A 22,508-nucleotide genomic window follows, 5' to 3' on the forward strand; every position below is an offset into this window, starting at 1 on the left:
AAGAAAAGCAAGCTTATGTTATGGAGTTTAGGTAGATGGGTGCAGACCCAGTAGTCACTCTGTAGACTGGAGGCCACGGGGAGCCAGTGGAGGTCACTGAGTAATGGAGTGACATGAGTCTTTTTGGGCTGATCAAAAACCAAATGCGCTGCTGCGTTCTGAACCATTTGTAAGGGTTTCACTGCACAAGCTGGAAGACCTGCAAGGAGGGCATTGCAATAGTCGAGGCTAGAGATAACCATGGCCTGTACCAGAAGCTGGGTGGCGTACTGAGTGAGGTAGGGCCTGATTTTCCTTATGTTGTATAGAGCAAAGCGGCATGACCGAGAGACAGCAGCAACATGGTACGAAAAGGACAGCTGGTCATCAATCATGACACCCAAGTTTCTCACCACCTTGGTTGGAGTGATAGTTGAGGAGTCAATTTGTAGTTTGATGTTATGGTGGATAGATTTCTTGGCTGGACCAAGAGAAATGTCTTAGAGAGGTTTAGTTGAAGGTGGCAAGCCTTCATCCATGCAGATAAGTCCAAGAGACAATCCGTGATCCACGCCGAGACGGTGGGATCGTTTGGATAAGTAGAGCTGCGTATTGTCTGCGGACTTTGAATTTGTTCTTAAGTACAGTTCTTGAGTAAATGTACATAATGTTTCTGCTAAAAGCTACTTCCTCTGACTCTACATTATTAGAATGAAGTGGTTCACGTAGCTCCTGTTAACTGTCAGTTATTAATTTTAGACCATTTATTGATCAGTTTGTTTGGTCGTTCGTCATCCAGCTACTTGTGAAGCCGTATGATAAAGCCAGAGGGCGTTTAATTTGAGTTTCAGAAATATTAATTTACCACTGGAAACAAACAAACATGAATTTCCAGGTTTCCTGGAGCTCCACAGACTTCCTCCACATACATACAGAGGCTCTTGTAGAGAAACCTCCAAAAAAAGGTTGGCTGATGATGATCCAAGCTCTTCCGGTTTCAGGTTTCTTTTGAGAGGTGGTGTCTTGGGTCTTTGAGAGGCATTTGTGGGTCTCAGGGAGGTTCCAGGACACTTGACAGACACAGTAAAAGTCCTGCATTCAAAACTTTACTTAAGTAAAAGTACAAAGGTACTTCATTAAAAAGTACTCATTAAGATAAACACTTCCATACCACATAAAACATGAAGTTAATCACATCAAACTGCTATACACCCGGATGGCTCTTGTAGTCCAATAATTAGAATTTTACAGGAACCATTATCATGTATGCACATGATCGATTTCTTCTTGTGCTTGAGGAGATGAATCACAGCTGACCAGGTGTACTGACAAACCCTTGGTGCTACACAGTTATAATCACACAATGAATGACCCATAGGTGGTGATAAAGTATTGTTGTTTAAAACCTGTTGTGCTGATAATTGGTTAAGCCCGATGTCCCAAATTATTGTTATACTTGTCAATCCTCTACTCTCAGGTCAGGCTTCAGGGTGTTTACACTGATAACTGAAGTGGACTAACAGGTTTCTGCAGAGGAGCACATGGAAGCTTTTTAGGTGTAAATTCACCATCACATCCAGAGACCAGAGGCACATTGTTGAAAACCAGGGTTTAAAGCAAGTCACTTGCATGTTTTTTTTCATGTAAATCAGACATACAGAAATTATGAGTGATCAGTTCGTCGTCACCAAAACCTCGACCTCTGCAGCCTAGACAGCTTTCAATACACAATAAACACAGCAGATGGCGCCATACAAAAGGTCAGCTGCCGTTATTTGATCATTTCAGTTTAAAATCAAAATCTCTGCTCTTAGCTTTGTGACAATTTTCCAGCTGATCCAAGCTTGAATTGATCAGTTACAGCAATAGTAAATTTTGTTTGCAAAACTGATATAAAAGTTCAAGAAGCAATAAATGGGATGTCAGAAAATTAAATGTAACCTGCAAAGTCCAGCTGAGTCTGTTTTTGACAGAAGCCAAGTCAAGCAGCACAGAGCAGATTAACTGGGCAGGAAGTCGAACACAGAACAGTGTGAGAATCTGGTCTATGTTCACACCAGAATCAGAAGCATCCTAGATGTGTTTTCCAAAATAAAACAGACTTGGGGTTGCACAACTTCAGATTTTTTGCAGTCGACAGTTATGTGATGAAAGTCGAGTCTACGTTGACTAATCGCTGATGACATCATTAATAAAACCACAGTAGAAGGGAATTCTCTGCAACAAGCTACGATCTGTATTTCCAACATGTAATGTATATGCTAACAAACAGACAGGTGACAGCTCATGCACATCTACACAGATCTATGCAGAAATCTGTCCTGGTTATGGGTCTACCACTGCCGCGGCTCTATGGTGGGAATATGCAGTATTAATAAATCACAGAACTCCTCAGCTGCGATGAAGTGGCGTCCTGCTTTCCTCCGCTTTAGCATTGTGGCCCTAAAAGTTGCGCAAAATCTTGCTCAAGCTTGGCTTTTCTCCCAGTTACTGGCTCACCTTCAGTATCAACAGAGTCCTCGTTTTGGACAACCTCACCTAAGATGAAGATGAATAACCAGGATTACCATATATGCGCATATTATAACTTAAAGCAAAAGCCTTGGCCAATAGTTGCAGCACTGGACTTAGCTCCCATTGTGATGCTCTCATGGCGAGTGACTTCTGGACGCTCGGTTTGGTGACCGCTTCATCCGTGAGCACAGACTGCACTGCCGTCCTGTGTTCGAAAAGCTGCTGGAGCATGATGACCATAGAATTCCTCCAGACTGGTCCGTCAGTCTGGAGTTTGTTGGCTCTTCTGTTCCTGCCATTTCTGAGGGCGCTAGTTGCCACTGCTGAGTGGTGAAAGTGGCTGACAACTCTCCTTGCTACTTTGATAGCCTTCATCACATCAAGACTAATCAAGCCGGTATTGCCAGTTGTAGAGTGTGCCCGGTGCATGCCAGATCTTTCATCTCCACAGTTCTTCCTGTTGTATCATGAGGGCATCTTATTTCTGTCCATCCTCTTCACTGACTGAAGCGTCCTCTCCAGTTCCTCTTCTCCATTTTCACATTTTTTATTTTATAAATTTTTCAATTTGTTCTTTTCTCCTCTCTTTTCCTTTCTCTGTTGGTGTGCACTCTCTCTTTGTTCCCCATCTGTTCTCTGGTTTGCCCAGTCAATGTGGATAACTCTGGACTGTCAGACTTAATCACCTGGTTCCTCCTGGTCCCTGTGTGCCAACAGAAGAAGAAATTTGTTAAGTCTGTGTTCATGTAGTTTTGTCTTAAAAAAGAAAACATGTTAAAATGAGAAACTAAAGCGAAAGAAAATATTTTACATCTAAATGACAGGAGAAAAGACATTTTCTTTACAGGTACAACATTTAAGTTTTCATTCTAACACGAGGAACAAAGCATCTGAGACGAGTGCCACTTCTTTATTTTCTTCTCCTTAGACCCCAAATTATGGTGGATGTTCTTGTTCCACTGATCTCCCCCTCCTCTGTAACAGGCTCCCAGACCAACCAGTAAAGCAGGTATCAAGGTATCCAGCACTCTGTGGTGTTGGATGAGTGCTACCTCTGCACCACATTTTATATTTCTTATTCTGTTATATCAAAGCGTATTTTAATATTAAATCATGGATATGCTATTATCTATTGATACTTTTGAATTCACCCTACATGTCATTATATAGCCAACCGTGAGCTCTGACAGTAACACAAAAATGGAAATTAACATGTGACTTACGTTGCGGCCTTTTTGTCCATGCGATAATAAACACTAAGACGCCAATTCCAAGACTAATGATGATGCTCCAAATGCAATTCCAACAATTCAGATCATTGAAGAAACCAGCTGAAATGACACAAACCAGAACAGCATGACGCTTTTTTAATCAAGCTACAACAGTTTAAACAAAACAGTGGTATTTTGTATAATTTATACAAAACTCTTTCTAACCTGTAACCTGGATGTGAGTCTCTCTGGTCTGGTTGACGTCCTTCTGTTGGACTCTACAGGTGAAGCTGTTGCTGTGTCTCTTCTCCACAGTCACTCTGCTGCTGACAGTATAGAGGTCATCAGGACCTCTGACTGTCTCTGTAGGTCCAGCAGAGAGGAGGTTTCCCTCACTGTCCAGCCAAAACACCTCAGGCTCTGGATACCAGCCTGCAGACTCACACTGTAACACCACACTGCTGCTGTTATCTGAGACAACCTGTATGATGGGCGAGGAGACAGCACCTGAGGAGGAGAGAGGAGCAATTAGGACAGTGGGTTTAGATCAAATACTTCACTTGTTACTGATATGCATTATTGTTCAAACTAAATTAGAAGCACATTTTAGGGAAAGACCAAGCAAGCAACGTATTTTAAATCTTTACAAACATGTTGAATGTATTTGCTCCCTCTTAAAACATCTACTGCACTGCTGCCTTAATAACAAATCTTCACCATCAGCTGTTATTACGTGGAATATAAAGGCACCCTGTGGTGTGTTTGACCACTGTGGGTCCCTGTTTGGTTTATCTTGTGCAGGGGACTTGAAGCACAATGCTGCCAGTGGTTTCACATTGTTCCACTGATCAAAAGGTGGCAGTACAGTGCCAAGAAACAGCACTGGACCAGCAAAGGGAGGAAGAAGAAGACTGCTGAAGACCTAACATGGCTGAACCTGAACACAATAAAAGTTTCAAAATATTCAGTGAATCAGCTTCGCAAATGTTTTATAAGGAAGGAAATTATTCAACATGTTAGACTTCAGGGAAACACAATGTGTTTTGTTGAGTTTTAAATTTTGTGTAACATCTTCTGCCTGTTTTACTTTGTGTTCTTTGTGTTTCATCAAAGCTGCTTACTTTCAGTACAAAGTTGTGTTGTCTCTGTGCTTGTGGCAGCTTGTAGAATATACAGCAGTCAGTCATAACAGTATGATCACCTGCTCATCATAATGAATGTCTCTCTTTTGCCACCAAAACGGCCCTGACCCCTCAAGGCATGGACTCCACTGTGTGTTCTGACACCTTTCTATCAGAACCAGCATCAATATTTTAAGCAATTTGACCAACAGTATGTGGACTGGACACATTGGACTAGACTTCGCTCTCCACATGCATCAATGAGCCTTGCCCGCCCATTAACCCTGGAGTCAGGTCACGTCTTTTCCTTCCTTGGGCCACTGTTGATAGGTACTGACCACTGCGGGCAGTTTTAGAGATGCTCTGACCCGGTCATCTAACCATCACAATTTGACAAGTTGTTAAGGGTCAAGCGCTGCAACACAGAGGGCTTTGGTCGGCCTGTCAACGCCTTTAAGACTAATGTAGTTAGCTAGCTACTCACAGTGAGGTCCTAGACCTGTGCTTCTGGTCTACTCTGTGAAAGCCCAGGGCTTCTCCAGACACTGAAGGGTACCTTTTGTGTCAAAAACAGAGATTTTGTCAGGCTTTCTGAAAGCATCGGTATTTGATGTACTGATATAATCCCACCCATTGACAGGTGCCCTGATAACGAGATTTCAGTTCCCCTGTCAGTGGTCATAATGTTACGGCTGATCGGTGTATGATACAAACTAAAGCAGTGCACCACAGGATAATTAATTATTATCTGAATAAAGCTGCAGTCTGACTCACCAACAGTGAGCTGGATGGAAGCTTCCTTCTGCAATGATTGAAGGAAACAAAAGTATTTTCCTGCATCAGAGATTTTTACACTGAAGATTTTCAGGGAGACGTTTCCTTTAATCAGCTCATCCACAAACAGTCTGGTACGATAATTATAAGATGGATTTTGACTTTGATACATCAGTCGTCCATCTTGGTGAAGATGGATGTACTCTGGGTCCAAACCAGGTTTGGTCCACACCACTGTCTCAGAACTGGCGCTGACTGCAGGTTCAAGGTGACATGGCAAAATGACATCATCACCAGCCAGTGCTACGATTGGTTGATGTGAACAAATCAACGCTGACTGAGCTGCAAAGAAAACAAAACAACAAACAGCAGCATAGTTTTATTCATGTCATCGAAATAATTAAAAGTATGAAATGATCAATTAAATCTCTCTCAGCTGCATTAAAAACAGGGAACAGATCATCTAAATCCTGAAAGTTTTGTGTAGATTATGTTACATCGACCACTGGAGCCTCAGAGTCTGTATCTGACTCACACTCATCACTTTTTTTTAGCTTCAATCACATTTATACTATAGAGCAGCAGAATTGGTGAAATCTTTTTGGTTTCTGTTTCTTCTTCTTCTGACATTATATCTAACAGTAAAAAGTCTGAGAGAGTAATTGTTTTCTTTATCAGGGTGAAGTTCAGCAACAACTTGTCAATGGCAGTGAAAATATAAAAAGCAGATGATGCTCTGAATCTGATTGTATGAAGAAATTTAAATTCAGAATGGTCCCTGACTTTTCCTCTAGCACCACATGCAGGTCCAAATGTTTGGTCTCAAAAAGTAATGGGTGGATTAACATTAAAAAGTAATTCCCATCATCCACAGCTGTACTTGGGTTTAGCTAAAGTACAAGATGGCTAAGATGGTGAACAAGGTACAAGTATACCTACTACAAATCACTGACTGCGGTTGAAAAGTCAAAACAAAAACTTCCTTTCAGAATCAGAAGGAGCTTTATTGCCAAGTAGTGTTTTACACATAAGGGGAATTTGCTTTCCTAATTCACTATGCTATGTTTTTCAAGACTCCTCCAAACTAGACGGATTTGATAGAAGAAATCTATATTTATGGTTTTGGAGCTCAGCATACAAGGATTTCTATCACTTTTAGATTGTGTCACAACCATAAAACAGGTGCTCTGACTGAAGCCCCTGTCATTGTTTGCATATTTGCATTAGCATTAATTTTTACTGCCTCTTCTGACCAAGTTATTGTAACAGAAATGGATTCCTTTTTTGTTGAGTTGTGTCTTTAATGTGTTACTGGAGTGTTTTGTACTGAAATTACCTCCAACAGACTCTATTAGAAGAATGATGAACAGTAAAACACTGCAGGTCCTGAAGGACACTCCATCACTGGACTTGAATGCAGCATCCTGAAAGATTTTTTTTTTAAGTTTAAAAAGACAAAAGGCTCATTAATCATGTTGTTTTAATTACTAATTACACAAAGAAAACACATCTTAATGGGAAATTATCACGTTTCTGAAACAAACCCAGACAGTCTGGTAATGATCTGATTCTTCCCCTCCTGTACAGCAGCCTTTGTACTTTGAAGACTTTTTTTTTTTTTAATTATCACAGTCTTGTAATAATGTGGCACTAAAAAGAGAAAGAATGATTTTAACTCCCATCTCTCATGATGTTGTGATAGATCATCACTTTAGGAAGAATTACAGTGACCAATAAGACTTTCAGTGTACATAAGGGCACATGAGTAAGACGGACGTATCCTTTAAAGCTTGAAGCTGGTGCTTCTCACTGTCACACAAGCTTTCTGATTTAATGAAATTTCTCCATTTGAACAAGCCATTCTGAAATATCAGTGTGATTTGACAAAGTTTTCATAAAGATTATCCATCCATCTTCATTCGCTTATCCGGGGTCGGGTCGCGGGACATAAAGATTATGAGATATCCAATGTTTGATATTTGAGTTTTACTTTAAAGAGCAACATTTAACCTGCAATACAACAACTGGCAAATATTCAGAAGAAAATTTGCATACAGGTGGCTGTAACTCCGGTACCTTTATCCAGAGATGGGGACTGGAGTTAGAGACTCGGACTCGAGTGCGACTTAAGTCGCACACAAAGTGACTTCAGACTCGACTTGAGACTCGTCCTCAAAAGACTTCAGACACATTCATCACAAACTTTGGCTTTAAAACTTCATAAAACAAGACCCAATCAAAGACGCGCTGAATGCAAATAGGTTAGTAACCTGTGGTGAGTAAACATGTTTAGCTCTAGATCTAACGTTAGCTTGCATCTTGCTTCAGCTACGACCTACAAGAGGTTACCCAGCAAGCAATAGTAGTCATTTCACCGTCTTCATTAGAATGATAATTAGAAATATACTGTATTTTTTCATTTAAAATCATTTGACGATAGTAGTCATGTCTTATGGGAAAACAGTCAACATAGTCAAATTATAATGTTTACTTATATTCATATTCTTACATATTCAACAGTTATGGATCCCTTTTCCCCGAGAGACTGGTGCCAACTGAGAGACCCATCATGTTGTATTATCTTAAGTTGTCTACTTTGTAATCCTTTTTCTTAATAAAATCTTTACATTTACTTTGTTTGGACAGATTTGTGAGAACCTGTTTTGTTTGAGTAAAAACAATCTTTTAGCCACTATTCTGTTGTCTATTAGAGGTAGATATGTAGTCATTTAAAAGCTGTGTATTTGGTCTATTCTTGGGCTGTGGTTAGACATCTATTAACTTTTCACTGACAGCCCAAATTCAGCCCTGTTTTAGCCTAGATGTCTGGGCCCTGTTTAGATGTCTTTTAACTGTGAAATTTCTTGCTGGGTAACTCAACTGTCCTTCGTTATTAGTTTGTTTATTTGCCAAACTTGTGGTGGACGATTAACGTAATCGTTTACGTCCCGCTGGCTGCCATCACCTTAATTATTGCCGTTGGCTAGAAAGAGGTTACAGGTTTATTGTTGATCGTGAAACCTTAGTTTTATTTAGTCATAACATTGCACTGGTTTGAGAGTCTGCAGGGTTTGTTGACTTACAGTAGTTTAAGCTGCCATTGATTGCATTGCACATTACGGTTGTGCTCTGTAAGTTAAAAACAGGTTTATTGTTGATTATGCAACGTCACAGTTTAATTTAGTGAACATTACACTGGGTTTAAGAGTCTGGTAAAACACTTACCACTTACCACTTAATAACTCATTAACTAACTGACTTAATAACTCAATAATTGAATTGTACATTACATGGTTGTGCTCTGTAAATGAAAAACAGGTTACAGTTACAGAATTCCTTATAGCTCTGTAGTTTTATAAGCAACCTGGATTGAACGCAGCAGGTGATACAACATTCATTATAACCACGAGAGACTGGAGACTTGACTTGGACTCTGGCTCAAAGACTTGTGAGCATCCCTACCTAATTTATTCTCTCCCCCTCTCTCTTCAACATTGAAAATATAATGATTAAAAATATGTATCCTATTTAATAAGATTGTTTCAATAGTCAACGATTTTCAACGTATGATAAACAACACTTAACGTAAAAGTTTAACTTTAAAATGTAACTTCGCCTACCTGCATCATGGGGACTGTTAATTCAGCTGTTTTGTGCTTGAGAAATTAGGGAGTCACGTTTCAGCAAGCGGGACACCGAGGCAACGACTCAGACAGGAGGAATAATAAAAAGAAAACAATGTGGATAGACCACAAGTAGGTGGGGGTGGGGGCAGGGCGTGATGATTGTTGGATAGATATCAGGTACGCCTTTTTGAAACTGGACCCTCTCCACTTCCACTCTGTCACGGTTGGAGTCACCTTCACAGCCAAATGGAGCTCCCTTACCTGCGTAGGATGGCCAACTTACGGAGAGAGAAACCACTCCCATAAAGACAACACTGAATCAAAATAATTTAAAGTATGAAATAATTAATTAAATCTCTCTGTAGGAGCCATTTATTTATGTTTATTGTTGGCATGAAGGGTGAAGGGTGAAGTTCAGCAACAACTTGTCATTGGCAGTGAAAATTAAAAAGCTCTGAATCTGATTTAATTTACTAAATTTAGTGTCTGCCCAGCTCAAACACTGAAGGCAGGGAGATTCTGACAGAGGCATACACTGTACTTTGTGTTTACCTTTGCTTAGCAAATTTTTAAATGGCATTTAAATTAACCCTCATTGAGATGTGACAAAGGTTTCATGCAGCATCTGTAAAATAACGGGGACAGCTGTGACCAGGGACATGCACAGAGGCTATATCTTGTAAAGATCTATCAGCACACAACAAACTAATAGAAGAGAGAATTATTAGGCAAGGCAAGTTTATTTGTATAGCACATTTCAACAACAATGTCATTCAAAGTGCTTTACATAAAACATAAAAGCAACAGGGAAATATAAAAAAGTTTAAAAGCAACATAAGGAAATAAAAAAAAATACACATATACAAAAATAATAATAATAAAAGCAATGGTAAAAAGCTAAAAACAAAGAAAAAGAAAACAATACTGTAAATGTTACAGTGCAGTGTAAGTTATCAATCTACTAGTTAAAGACAGTGGTAAAAAGAAAAATCTTCAGTCTTAATTTAAAAGAACTGACAGTTTCAGCAGACCTGCAGTTATCTCGGAGTTTGTTCCAGATATACGGAGCATAATAACTGAACTTGTTTCGATTTGACTCTGGGGACAGAAAGCAAACCTGCCCCAGACGACCTGAGAGGTCTGGATGGTTCATAACAAAGCAGAAGATCAGAAATGTATTTTGGCCCTAAACCATTTAGTGCTTTATAAACTAACTGGAGGATTTTGAAATCAATTCTTTGACATACATGAAGCCAATGTGAAGACCTCAGAACTGGAGTGATGTGATCCACCTTTTTGGTCTTAGTGAGGACTCGAGCAGCAGCGTTCTGAATCAGCTGCAGCTGTCTGATGGATTTCTTAGGGAGCCCTGTAAGGACGCTGACAGTAGTCGAGTCAACTGAAGATAAATGCATGGATAAGCTTTTCCAGGTCTTGCTGATTTCTGGCTTGATTTGTGGTTCTTAACATTACAGATTGAAGTCGAGCACTGACTTTCAATCGCTCCTCCCTGATTCCAAAAACAATAACTTCAGTTTTCTTCAATCTTTGTTCAATTGAAGAAAATTCTGGCACATCCAGCCGTTGACCTGCTCAATACAGTTACTCAGCACCCGTATGCGATCATAGTCCCCTGGTGAAATGGTTATGTAAATCTGTGTGTCATCTGCATAATTATGGTAACATATTTTGTTGTTTTTCATAATCTGAGCCAGTGGAAGCATGTAAATGCTAAACAAAACAGGTCCCAGAATGGAGCCTTGGGGAACTCCGCATGTAATTTTTTGATTACCTATAGACACAAAGTAGTCCCTGTCCTTTAAGTAGGATTCAAACCAGTTTAGTACTGTGCCAGAAAGTCCAACCCAGTTTTCAACTCTGTCTAGTAATATGTTGTGGTCGACCGTGTTGAATGCAGCACTGAGATCCAATAATACTAAGACTGAAATTCTGCCACTTTCAGTGTTTAAATGGATGCCATTGAAGACCTTAACAAGAGCCGTCTCAGTGCTGTGGTGTGGTCAAAAACCTGACTGGAAGACATCAAAACAGTTATTTAGTGTCAAGAAAGCACTAAGCTATTGAAAACAGCCTTTTCAATGATTTTACTTAAAAATGGGAGATTTGTTATGGGCCTATAACTGCTCATTAGTGACCTGTCTAGATTGCTCTTTTTTAAGAGTGGCTTAATGACTGCAGTTTTCAGGGCCTGTGGGAAAAAAACTGAGAGGAGAGATATGTTGACAATTTGTAGTAGATCTGAAGCCATGCATTTAGAAACATTTTGGTAAATAACCTGTTGGCAGAATATCAAGGCAGCATGAAGAGGATTTCAGATGTTGTATTATGTCCTCCAGGTTTTTATGGATAATAGAATCAAATTGTCTCATGCTATATAAATTGTTTTTGAGTGGACAAGACATATCCTGTTACTGACATGGAGGCACTGATTGCTTGTCTAATTGTTTGAATTTTGTCTGTGAAGAAAGAGGCAAATTCATTGCAGGCCCTGGTGGACAGAAGTTCAGAGGCTACAGACACAAGAGGGTTGGTTAGCCTGTCGACAGCAGCAAACAGGATATGTGCATTATTAGTGTTTTTGGTGATGATGTCAGAGAAGAAGGACAGCCTTGCATTTCTCAGTTCTAAATTATAAATGTGAAGTCTCTCTTTATAGATGTCATAATGAACCTGGAGATTTGTTTTCCGCCACCTGCGTTCAGCTTTTCGACGCTGTCTTTTTTGAGTTCTAACCAGCGTGGCATTTCTCATGGAGATCTTCTCTTACCAGAGACCACCTTCACCTTGGCTGGTGCAATGGCATCAATAACATTTGTAATTTTAGAACTGAAATTATCTACAAGCTCATTGACTGAGACCCGTGAGAGGGCGGGTGTCGAGGAGAAAGCCTCAATAAATTTTCCACAAGTGTTTTCAGTGATATGCCGTTTTGTGATTACCTCTGTTTGTACATTTGTGTGCACGCAGAGAGCACTCTCAAAGAAAACACAGGAATGATCAGAGAGAGCAATCAGTCACCACAGCCTTAGAAATGTTCAGAACCTTGGAGATGAAGTCCAAAGTGTGCCCCTCATTGTGTGTGGGCTCTGTCACATGTTGGGTCAGTCCATAAATATCAAGAACACAACACAGCTCTTTAGTCCCTTTGTCCTGGGGGTTGTCAACATGGATGTTAAAATCACCAACAATAACCACACAGTCAAAGTCAACACAGATTATAGAAAGCAGTTCACCAAAGTCATCAAAAAAGTTTGCACAGTATTTAGGGGGCCTGTAGATATTTAGAAAAATAGCTTGAGAAGAGGAATTCAGCTGAAGAGCCACATATTCAAAAGAAGCAAAATTCCCGTAAGACATCTTTATGCATTGGAGGGAGTCATTAAACAAAATGGCAACTCCATCTCCTCTCTTATGCACTCTAGCTTCACTTATGAAACACTAAAATCACTGAATAAAAATGTATTTCCTGCCAAAGACCTAACCTTTAACAAAGGTAATTTTAGTGTGTTAAAAACTAAAGGTGAGAAGCCTCTGACATTTCTCCGTGTGTTGTTGCATGTGTATTTCAGACCCGTGTGTGCCTACTAATAACAATAATAGATTTCAACTGCAGTGTCTCGATGCAGGGGCATCTGCATCTGAGTCAAACGCACACTTCCCTTTTTCACATTAACCTAGCAAACTGTAACATGTAGGCACACGTCTTTATTCCTCCACTGCTCTGAACTAACTCAGGTGAACTAGAGCATTAACCATGCCCCCTCACAGGGATATTAAAAACGAAACCAGTGAACATTAACCATCACACTAAGCCACTATACCTACTCCATTAGAAAACACTACAGCCATTTGAATAGTAATATTGTGACTATTATCAGACAAGGCGTTAACAACACAACATCTGAACCTTTCTAACAATACCAGAGTGAGAACATTGAATTCCGCCTTGTGGGATTAATAAAGTATGTCGTCTTCTTCTTCTGTTGTTTGTTTGTTTATCCTATTCACCTGCAGTGCCTAGTCAAATGTATGCAAATAATTAAAGTCTGATTTGCATATCAATGTGTCAGTTATGATGAAATATTTTACTTTATTCACCTGTTGTGTCTCCATTAAGTAAAGTACATTAGCCTGTATGGACATATGACTTAGCTAAACTTGCATGTCAGCAGGACACAAGTTACCTGTATTTTTCTGTTCAATTATGAGGTGTAAACTGGAGGCACTGGTAGCTTAATCTGTTGTTCATCACCACTCACCGCCATAAAAGCCAAAAAAACACATCTAGGAGAGTAGCTGGGAGGAGCACCGCAGAAAAAAAGAGCACTTCCTCTTGAGGTAGAAAAAGGAAAAAGTCCAGCTGCAGCCCGCAGACAAACGTGTCGGAAGTTGAACTTCCATATACGGTTCATCCCAGAAGCCACCACACGTAAAACGTGTTTATTATTTGTTCCAAAGTGATTTTAAGTTTCACGAACCAAGAATATTCTGTACATTACAACCTAATTACGACTAAACCTGAGTTATTGATTGTCGCATGTCAACTGGTTAACCCTACAGCGGCGCACATTAACCTCCATCTTGTTGCTGTGCAGCCTCCAGGAAACGTTAATGCAGCTATAATATTGACACAAGTTGACACCATGGTCGACACAAAAACATTTGAACACATTTTTGATTCACCATCAATTTTTGTAAAACTGCCAATATTTGTAATCTACCCAGTGATTTCTCAAAACTTCTCAGAAGTGTATTTAAAGTTCTGTTGTTGGCCTCTAAACACTTTGCATCAGGATCTATCCTGTACGTGGGCCGAGATCAATGTCATCACATTTTGAGCGCGGTGGATTCTGGGACAAACCATATTTGGAAGATCAACTTCCGTCTGCGGGCTGCAGCTGGATATACTTGAGAAAAAGGGCAGGTGCTTTGGATGTCTATGTGTGCACGTGCTTGGCTGTCATATGTTAAAACATCAATAATTACAACAACACACATGGAGAAAACCCTTGAATGTGAGAATATACAGTGAATATATGTGATACTGTACAGTGATGTACCTGTGCAAACAAGTCCAGTTCAGTCCAGAGCTTTCAGTGCATTCAGATCAGAATGGGGTCTCATGGGGGTGTTAAGTGTTCGTCTGACAGCTGAAGGAAAGAAGCGGGTTTTTTGACGAGTAGTTTTGGTTGATACCTGTAGCACCTTCCACACGGGAGAAGCTGGAAGTGGTGAGAGAGAGTTCCTTGGTTATTTTAGCTGCCCAGTTAAAGGTGTGCTTAATCCACCATGAGGAGGGGGGAGGTCACAACCGATTAAAGGTTCAGTGTGTAAAGTGCTAAATAACAGGTGTGGTCCTCCATTTATCCAAATTTCACTTTTATCTAATAAACCAGACAACTAAACTACAACAACTACTACTTATTCTTCTACCACTACTGCTGCTTCTACTTCACATGTATTCAATGTACGATGAGCATCTACACTACCGGGATTCTACAAGAAGAAGAACATACACTCTTAACCCGAATTAGTTGACTTTACTCGCAAATCACGTGGAAACCCGTTGCCTTAAACCACTTTAGTTTTTACACAGGATGAAACTAAACAAGTTGAGTTGTATTAACATGGAACCCTAACTTTTTACACAGGATGAAACTAAACATGTTGAGTTGTATTAACATGGAACCCTAACTTTTTACACAAGATGAAACTAAACATGTTGAGTTGTATTAACATGGAACCCTAACTTTTTACACAGGATGAAACTAAACATGTTGAGTTGTATTAACATGGAACTTTAAGTTTAGTATTTATATTTATTAGTAGTGTGTTCTCAAAATCATTAGATAAAACTAGCTATTATGACTTGTTATTGCTACTCATCATTTAACACAATTACTGTATTTTCCTCTAAATTAATTAGCTTTTGATTTTTAAAACAAATATTTTATAAAAAATTTTCAATTAAATTGGATGGATGGAAAAAAAAACACCTCTTAATGTTTCCATGCATTTTATTTTATTTTTAAATGGCAAAACACAGCCAAACATCAGGTAAACATCAACAATCAAAACATCAATTATCCAATCTAAAATGATTAATCTTAAAAAGGTCATTTCAAATCATTGAAACAATTGTGTGTGGATGTTGTCTGTGTGTGGGTGTTGTCTGTGGGTGTTGTCCGTGTCTGTGTTGCCTTGTGTGTGGGTGTTGTCTGTGTGTGTGGGTGTTGCCTGTGTCTGTGGGTGTTGCCTTGTGTGTGTGGGTGTTGCCTTGTGTGTGTGGGTGTTGCCTTGTGGGTGTGGGTGTTGCCTTGTGGGTGTGGGTGTTGCCTTGTGTGTGGGTGTTGCCTTGTGTCTGTGGGTGTTGCCTTGTGTCTGTGGGTGTTGCCTGTGTCTGTGGGTGTTGCCTGTGTCTGTGGGTGTTGCCTGTGTCTGTGGGTGTTGCCTGTGTCTGTGGGTGTTGCCCTGTGTCTGTGGGTGTTGCCCTGTGTCTGTGGGTGTTGCCCTGTGTCTGTGGGTGTTGCCTTGTGTGTGTGGGTGTTGTCCGTGTGTGTTGCCCGTGTGTGGGTGTTGTATGTGTGTGTTGCCCGTGTCTGTGTTGCCGTGTGTGTTGCCCGTGTCTGTGTTGCCTTGTGTGTGTGGGTGTTGTCCGTGTGTGTTGCCCGTGTGTGGGTGTTGTCCGTGTGTGTTGCCCGTGTGTGGGTGTTGTATGTGTGTGTTGCCCGTGTCTGTGTTGCCGTGTGTGTTGCCCGTGTCTGTGTTGCCGTGTGTGGGTGTATGTGTCTCTAATTTACAAGATAAAACCATAGATGTCCCCTGAGTGGTAAATCCATAAACAAAATAAAATTTACCAGAAACACCCACTCAAATGTACAAGAAAACGCAAACAAACAGGATCTGTTCTGATCATCTGCCTAAATGAAGGAAGGACAGAGCATGAACCAACAGACTATCATATCAGAACAATCTACATAGACTGGTGAAGAACTAGAACAATAATGTCTTAGGCCTATGTCTTTCTGCTACAACTCCTCTCAGTTTTAATTTTCACACAAGTCACATCCTTCAGCATGATTCCTACAGCAATTAAGGGTGTCAGTGTTGTTTGTGTGTGTTGTGTGTGGGTGTTGTACGTGTGTGTCTGCATTTTACGTGTGTCTGTTCGTCTGCTTGTTTTACAGAAAATAAAAAGGTTTACCCCACAGGTAAGAAAGTATTTTACTAGTGTGGCAAAAAGAAAAATGTAGTCAACCGCCTCTTACAGTAGACTTGACCTCTCTTTTTACATTGCGAGCTGATTTTTCAAACTCTGTAGCTTTGGCTTTAGGTCAGTCTGGCCTAACAATAACAATACCTGTTGGATGAACTGAAATGTGAGCTTCATGGTCTTGGGGTAGTAAAGATGAAGTGCATACATGAGTCCAAATGCACATTGCTTTTGGCAGATCTTGAATGTTCTCCATTACAACTTCTCCCTCAATGACGATTTTCAACGAGGCTGGACTGAGATGCTGGGAAGACGTGAGCACAGCACCTTCACGCTCAATAAGAAGAATCCCAACGTCAAGGTCACGAAAATAATCATCATCATCAGATTCCTAAATAAAGAATAACAGAAGAGCACAATCATTACATTATATTTCTCATTTGAAAAACAACTTTAATCAATATAAGAGTGTCATGGTGAAAAATAAATAATGGTAAAAAATATAAGAAAGCAAGAGCTTACTTACAAAGCTTGCTTTGAAGAAGTTTGTAGGGTTGTCCCCAAGGATGATAGGAAGCCCTCTGAGCACTTGTGTCCGGATCGTAGTTGGCTCTGTAGTCTTTTGAGAATTAAACACAGTACAACAAGTTAGCTAGCTAAAATAAAAAACAAATAATGATCTATAAGAAAGCTTAAAAAAAACAAGCAATGTTTTGATTGAATTATACAACTAATAGAGTAGCATTGTGATATGATGTTTATACAAAACCTGAGATAAACAACGCCAAGTACAGAATGTGTATGGACTTGCATTGGTCTGTTGTGAAATCTGTGTCAACAACTGTCCAACATTCCCTCTCTTGGATTGAAATAACTCCAGGAGACGAGGACTGTGCCGGTCGATGCTCTCATAGAACTCCTGTTTGAGGTTCTTGCCCACAATCCTGCTGAACTCCATGAACACCTGAAAAATACAGAGAACAAAAAAACTGAACTTAGATCAACTGAACTATACAAGGCAGCTAAGCCATCTGCAAAGTAGTGCTGAAAAACATCATGAATGTCCTTTTTATATGATTTGCAATGTTGATGAAAAACATCATGCCCCAAATTAAAAATACCAATGTTTTCCTTAAAGAGGACAAGAGAAATATACATCTAGACACAATATATAATAATAGAAAGATAGTTATTTGTTATGTTCTTTCTTAAACATACTTGATCTTCAGTGAAAAGGGCAGGCCAGCGTTTCACCATCGTGCTTATAGCGGGTTCCGACTCCACTACCTCTTTTCTTCTCAGAGAAAAAGTCTGATCCATCTTCTGTTTCACAAGAGGTCCATTTGGTGTTCTCTTCTGCATTTCATTAACCAAGTCTTTACAGGCCCCCTCCAGTGCTGCCTGATCAAATCCATCCGGAAAGTTGGGCAAGTAGTTGATTTCACCTTTGTTTGCCTTCTTGATGCGCTTGTTAGCTGGTTGTCCTGCTGAATGCCTTCCCCGCTTACCTGCATTTACTGAAACATCAAGGCATCCTGATTGCCTACGCTTTGTTCGATAATTACCCATTTTATGCTTAAGGCTATTTTTCCAACCACAACAGCGAGTGGTTGAGCCTCGCTCCTGGAGACAAGGGTGCTTGTTTATCAGTGCTGCTGCAACACTTTCGAACTGAGCAGCAGTTGGGTATGCTGTGTAGCTATACATGCTCTCTGCCAATCTTTCAAGTATCTCGTGTTTTAGTTCTTTTGATACTTTAAAGGTATGTACCCTCACTCATAAACAGCAGATCTGCTTGCCTAAGTCTATACTCTACATCCACAGACATGGTAGGGATATCAAAAAATTCTGGCCACTGTTTATGTCGCTCCTGAGATGAGTGTGAGAGTATGTCTGTATCTGCTGTACTGGGTGTGTCACTGAAGACTTCATCAGATGAGACAGGTACCAGCTCAAGGACAGGCATGACTTTAATTGTTGGTTTTTCTGGAAGTTCTTCAGTAGCTGTCAGATTGCATAGTTCATTATTGAATTCAGGGTCTTGGTATTGGAGACTAAAGTTATAATGAAGTCCCAGTGATTCTTTAAGCTTGCTTATCAAATCTTCGACTGTAGAGGGCCTTGTGGTTAGGATGACTTTTCTTATATCCGCCTCTGTTAGAATGACCCTCAAGGTCATCTTCTGGTTTGCAGTCATCTTGGGAATAGAAACAATAATTAGGTCATTAGAAATATAAATATCCAAAAGGCCATTCAATTGCTGAGCATAGAAAATAGTGACTGTCCCTTTAGATTAAAGTGGTAAATCCATAAAAAAAACAACGTATAATTCACAAGAAATCCCCACTTAAATGTGTAAGAAAAACATTTACAAAAAAAGTCACAAATTTAGGGAAAAATAAAAACTTCTCAGAGACTGTATCATTATACATTTCAACATGAGCTCTAAAATAAGCTACAAAATGTTCCATTACAGCCTAGATTTATTGCAGAGATCACACTGTGGCTTCTTAACAGAGAATATAACGCCTGAGGGTCACTACCAAATTATCGCCATATCTGTACGCTGAAAGAGGGAAAACATCATTCAGCTCTTTCAGCTGCACCACACACAGAGAGGGGTTACTGCTGTCACAGATGAGTTCGAAAGATCTCAAATGCTCATGGTACCATGCAGTCATCTCATTGCAAACAAACAGGATCTCAGTGTTAAGTGCCACTATCTGTTTGATCTGTCTAAATGAAGGGAGGCCAGCACATGAACCAACAGAGACTATCATGTCAGCACAATATCTAATTCCATCTACATAGACTGATGATGCAACAAGAACTGATGTAAGCTGAGGAACTCTCTGGCAGAAAACCTGTTGGACATTCTCAGGATAAGATGTGATCGATGCTGTAGTGACCTTGTCCATTTCAATTGAAGGCTAGAAAAATGAACTTGTGTCCAAATAGTAAGCCATCATTTTCTGATGCTTAACAGCCAATGTAAGAGCTACATTTTTGAAGTTGCGGGCATTACGAATGACCCGTTTGGACAATGCGGTTTGAGGGAAAACACAAATTCTTCAAACATCTGAAAGGGGACCAAATGCTTTGATCATCTCAGGGTAATGCTCAATATAGTGGTGTTTTGGCCGTAATCTAAAATTTGGAAAAGTTGTTTGCAACAAGTCTCTATGTTCTGACACTTTGCAGTCAAGGAAATGCACCGACTCTTCAGTGTGCTTTGTTGCGACAGCCAACTCAACAATGTCTTTTAGGAGCAGCAGAATGTTCCATGCATTGTCTCCTTCAGGGACTTTATGACCAATGATAAGTGGGAGCAGCCTGATTAGGGCCCAGTTCTCATGGCCATTGCCACCTATGGTCCCTTTGGTAGAGAAGCCATGAGCAATTGGCTGAGGCTGGTCAGTTTTGTCATGAAAAGCATATTCAAAGGTTTTCATGGCATGGTTCAGTGTTTCTATGGTGAAATATTTCTTAGAAATCATGTCTGAAATGCAGAGGGATAACTCAATAGGAACAATGCCTTCCAAAAGGTCATGGAGGATGTCAGGGGGGTACCCACGGACAACATGAAAGTGCTCCAGGCCGTCAGTCAATACACACCCTCCTTTCACACCATACTCTTTTGCCACAGTGGGATCATGCTTTACCTCCTGCACCTGCTGGTTGTGAGTGTCTATAGTGCGGTGTTCAAAAGCACCTGAATTTACCTCCTTGCCTTGCATCTCGCCTCTCGTCGCCATACAGAACCTGCAGAATCTGTCCACCATAAAGCTTTCGAAGAATCCTGCCAGAGAATGAGCAGCCAGGTTATCAGCAGCCACATATAAAACTGTACCTTTGACAGATTCTCCCAACTTCTCAACATATACACCATGTTGCTCCAAAGAAGCCAGATCATGAATGAGAGGGCGGAGAATTTTAGCGTAGCCAAATTCTTTTACATGAGAGGATTTACACAAAACAGCAAGCTGAATGGAGTGGAGTGTGGATCTGTATTTTGGTGGCACATTAGCTATCACCCAATAAACTGCACTCATTTTGTGTTTCTTTCTCGATGTTCCTAAAGGATTGGACACTTCAAAATCATCTGTATAAAGTCCAACAGCGATTTTGAATTCATCCCCTTTAAGGAGGACATTGTCATTACAGTACGAGCCATCTCTGTATGAACTGTACTCATGTTGCACATGCTTTTGGACGGGAAGAGCTTTGTCCAAAATATCTGCCCTATTCAACATCTTCTGTAGCATTGGATGCAAAGGAACATATACAGCGCTAGATTTTTTTCCTCTTTCAATAATGTACTCCACTGGTTTAACCTCTGTGAAGTTTTTATTCACATATGCTGCTCTCCTTTTTGTTGTTGATAAGGGGCCATCCTTGCCACAGAATTTCATGATCACATTGCCCTTTGCGGCAGCCCTTACTAACTCTTCCACAACTGAATCATCTACATCTGTCTGTTGTTTCAGAATGTCCTTGAGTGCATTATGCAGCAGTGGCTGGGATAGTTCACACATCTGTAACAGCTGTTCTATGACTTCTTGTACCGTACTTTCTGGAATGTGTAGGACTGTTTGCATCTTTAAAAAAAGAGCTGCTAGGTTGTGCTCCAGCTGTTTCTCTAGATCATTAAGATCTTCATTGGTAGAATCCTCACTGTCTTCTGATTCAAGGGTGTCATTTGGAGGCTCATGTTCTTCTTGGGCCATTTCATTAGTTACACTACTAGAGACTATTTCTGGCCTAAACATCCTCCAGTTGTGTGTTCTGTGCTCCTTACTTCTGTGTGCATTAAATGTAGAATACACATTTGTGTGAAAGTTACAGCCATTATATGGGCACTGGACTCTGTGATTTACCTTTAAATGTGTACTGCGCAGGTGAGTGAGAAAGACTGCTTCTGTGCATGGTGCAGAAAAATCACATGACTGACAGTGAAAGGTTACTTGGGCAGTTTCACTCAGTTGTGCACCCTGGGTTTTCTGGTGAATCTTTGCTAAGTGGACCTTAAGTGCATTAATGGAGTTGAATGTGCACACACATTGTTGGTGTAAGCAGGGAAATGGGACAGTTCTACCAAAGTTTCCGTGTTTTAAACGATAATGTTTTAAAAGGTAACCCCTTTTCTCACACATAAACTCACAGTACTTACACTTCCACAGCATCCTAACACCACAAGGATCTGTAACAATAGAAAACAGGAAAACGTTTAGCTCAACGACTCAGTTCAACAATGTCACTGTTAAATACTATAAGGTAATAGAACCGAAACGACGCCTGTTTTACAGAGAAAACCGGCATGTGTCAGCTTCGTGGTGTTTTGTCTTTGCACACCAGAAACGTGTCTGACGCGGCGCTGCTGCTGCTAGCCTTGTCTGTAACTTTACATAGGGATGTTTCCCATAGATTTACTGCACTCAAGCAGTAGTACACTTCATGTTAAACATAAACATATACTGATTTGATTACAGCAAAGACAACGTCGGCAGTATTGACGGCAAAAAAGGCTACAAAATATTCCGTTCTGTATTCACAGGTGCAATATTTGAAAATCGATAATTATTCATTACCATTTACACCATCACAGCGAGAGCTAATTTACACTCCTTTGCAGTCGAGCAAACTCGCCGGTATGTGAGCAATCCTTAGACTGTTAACACTAAGCTAACTTTAACATTCAGATGACACTTTTTTGAGTAACTTAGCTAGCTAGTGTTACCAATAAGCATGTATTAACACCATGCACAGGTTCAAACAGTAACATTAGACGGGAAAAACAGTTGCGTCAACAAATTATCTGCAAGCTTTTGGGTATTAAAAATTCCCACAAAGATAACTAGGCTACAATAGTTATTTTAAATACGAACCATTCCACTTGCAGTAATGTTGCTTCCTAGTCAGGGTACCGTCTGCTGCCGAGGCCTGTGCTCGTCCCGCCAGGTGTAGAGCCTCTTGGACGCACGTTAGACGCAGGTCTTTTCACGTGACCAGGCAGGTTTTTGAATTAGCCACTCCCCTTCCTTATGAAACT

The 22,508-nt window shown here is 40.3% G+C and overlaps 2 protein-coding genes across 3 annotated transcripts; both read right to left on the reverse strand.

Annotated features, from left to right (window-relative positions):
* Positions 1-385: 385 nt before the first annotated feature.
* LOC119913251 (putative selection and upkeep of intraepithelial T-cells protein 1 homolog) lies at positions 386-9,310 on the reverse strand. Its single transcript, XM_038732644.1, has 6 exons — positions 9,220-9,310; positions 6,936-7,023; positions 5,600-5,941; positions 3,930-4,211; positions 3,717-3,824; positions 386-3,196 (listed from the first exon to the last, which is right to left on the reverse strand). Exons 1-6 carry the CDS (start codon positions 9,226-9,228, stop codon positions 3,057-3,059), a joined length of 969 nt encoding a protein of 322 aa, XP_038588572.1. The 5' UTR covers positions 9,229-9,310; the 3' UTR covers positions 386-3,056.
* Positions 9,311-12,657: 3,347 nt separating this feature from the next.
* LOC119913250 (sterile alpha motif domain-containing protein 3-like) lies at positions 12,658-22,450 on the reverse strand. 2 transcript variants are annotated; one of them, XM_038732642.1, is made up of 8 exons: positions 22,345-22,446; positions 21,630-21,659; positions 20,182-20,258; positions 17,678-18,656; positions 17,271-17,423; positions 16,986-17,078; positions 16,607-16,850; positions 12,658-14,468 (listed from the first exon to the last, which is right to left on the reverse strand). In XM_038732642.1, exons 4-8 carry the CDS (start codon positions 18,164-18,166, stop codon positions 14,326-14,328), a joined length of 1,122 nt encoding a protein of 373 aa, XP_038588570.1. In that variant the 5' UTR covers positions 18,167-18,656; positions 20,182-20,258; positions 21,630-21,659; positions 22,345-22,446; the 3' UTR covers positions 12,658-14,325. The 2 variants fall into 2 exon arrangements, with proteins under 2 accessions (XP_038588570.1, XP_038588571.1); XM_038732643.1 differs by lacking the exon at positions 17,678-18,656 and having other exon boundaries at positions 22,345-22,450.
* Positions 22,451-22,508: the final 58 nt, after the last annotated feature.

Source organism: Micropterus salmoides, unplaced genomic scaffold (assembly GCF_014851395.1).
Source record: "Micropterus salmoides isolate LMB-PRFRI ecotype aquatic unplaced genomic scaffold, ASM1485139v1 Ms_hic_scaffold_2, whole genome shotgun sequence".
NCBI classification, from domain to species: domain Eukaryota; kingdom Metazoa; phylum Chordata; class Actinopteri; order Centrarchiformes; family Centrarchidae; genus Micropterus; species Micropterus salmoides.

What these genes read in the sequence shown, in the direction of transcription:
- LOC119913251 (XM_038732644.1), bottom strand. An exon ending in TCTAATAGAGTCTGTTGGAG is followed by an intron (nt 5,942 to 6,935) that starts GTAATTTCAGTA and finishes TTTTCTTTGCAG; the next exon opens with CTCAGTCAGCGTTGATTTGT. An exon ending in GACTCACATCCAGGTTACAG is followed by an intron (nt 3,825 to 3,929) that starts GTTAGAAAGAGT and finishes GTGTCATTTCAG; the next exon opens with CTGGTTTCTTCAATGATCTG.
- LOC119913250 (XM_038732642.1), bottom strand. Translation starts at nt 18,166, where the DNA reads ATGTATAGCTACACAGCATACCCAACTGCTGCTCAGTTCGAAAGTGTT. An exon ending in CCCTTTTCACTGAAGATCAA is followed by an intron (nt 17,424 to 17,677) that starts GTATGTTTAAGA and finishes TGTATTTTTCAG; the next exon opens with GTGTTCATGGAGTTCAGCAG. An exon ending in AGATTTCACAACAGACCAAT is followed by an intron (nt 17,079 to 17,270) that starts GCAAGTCCATAC and finishes AATTCTCAAAAG; the next exon opens with ACTACAGAGCCAACTACGAT.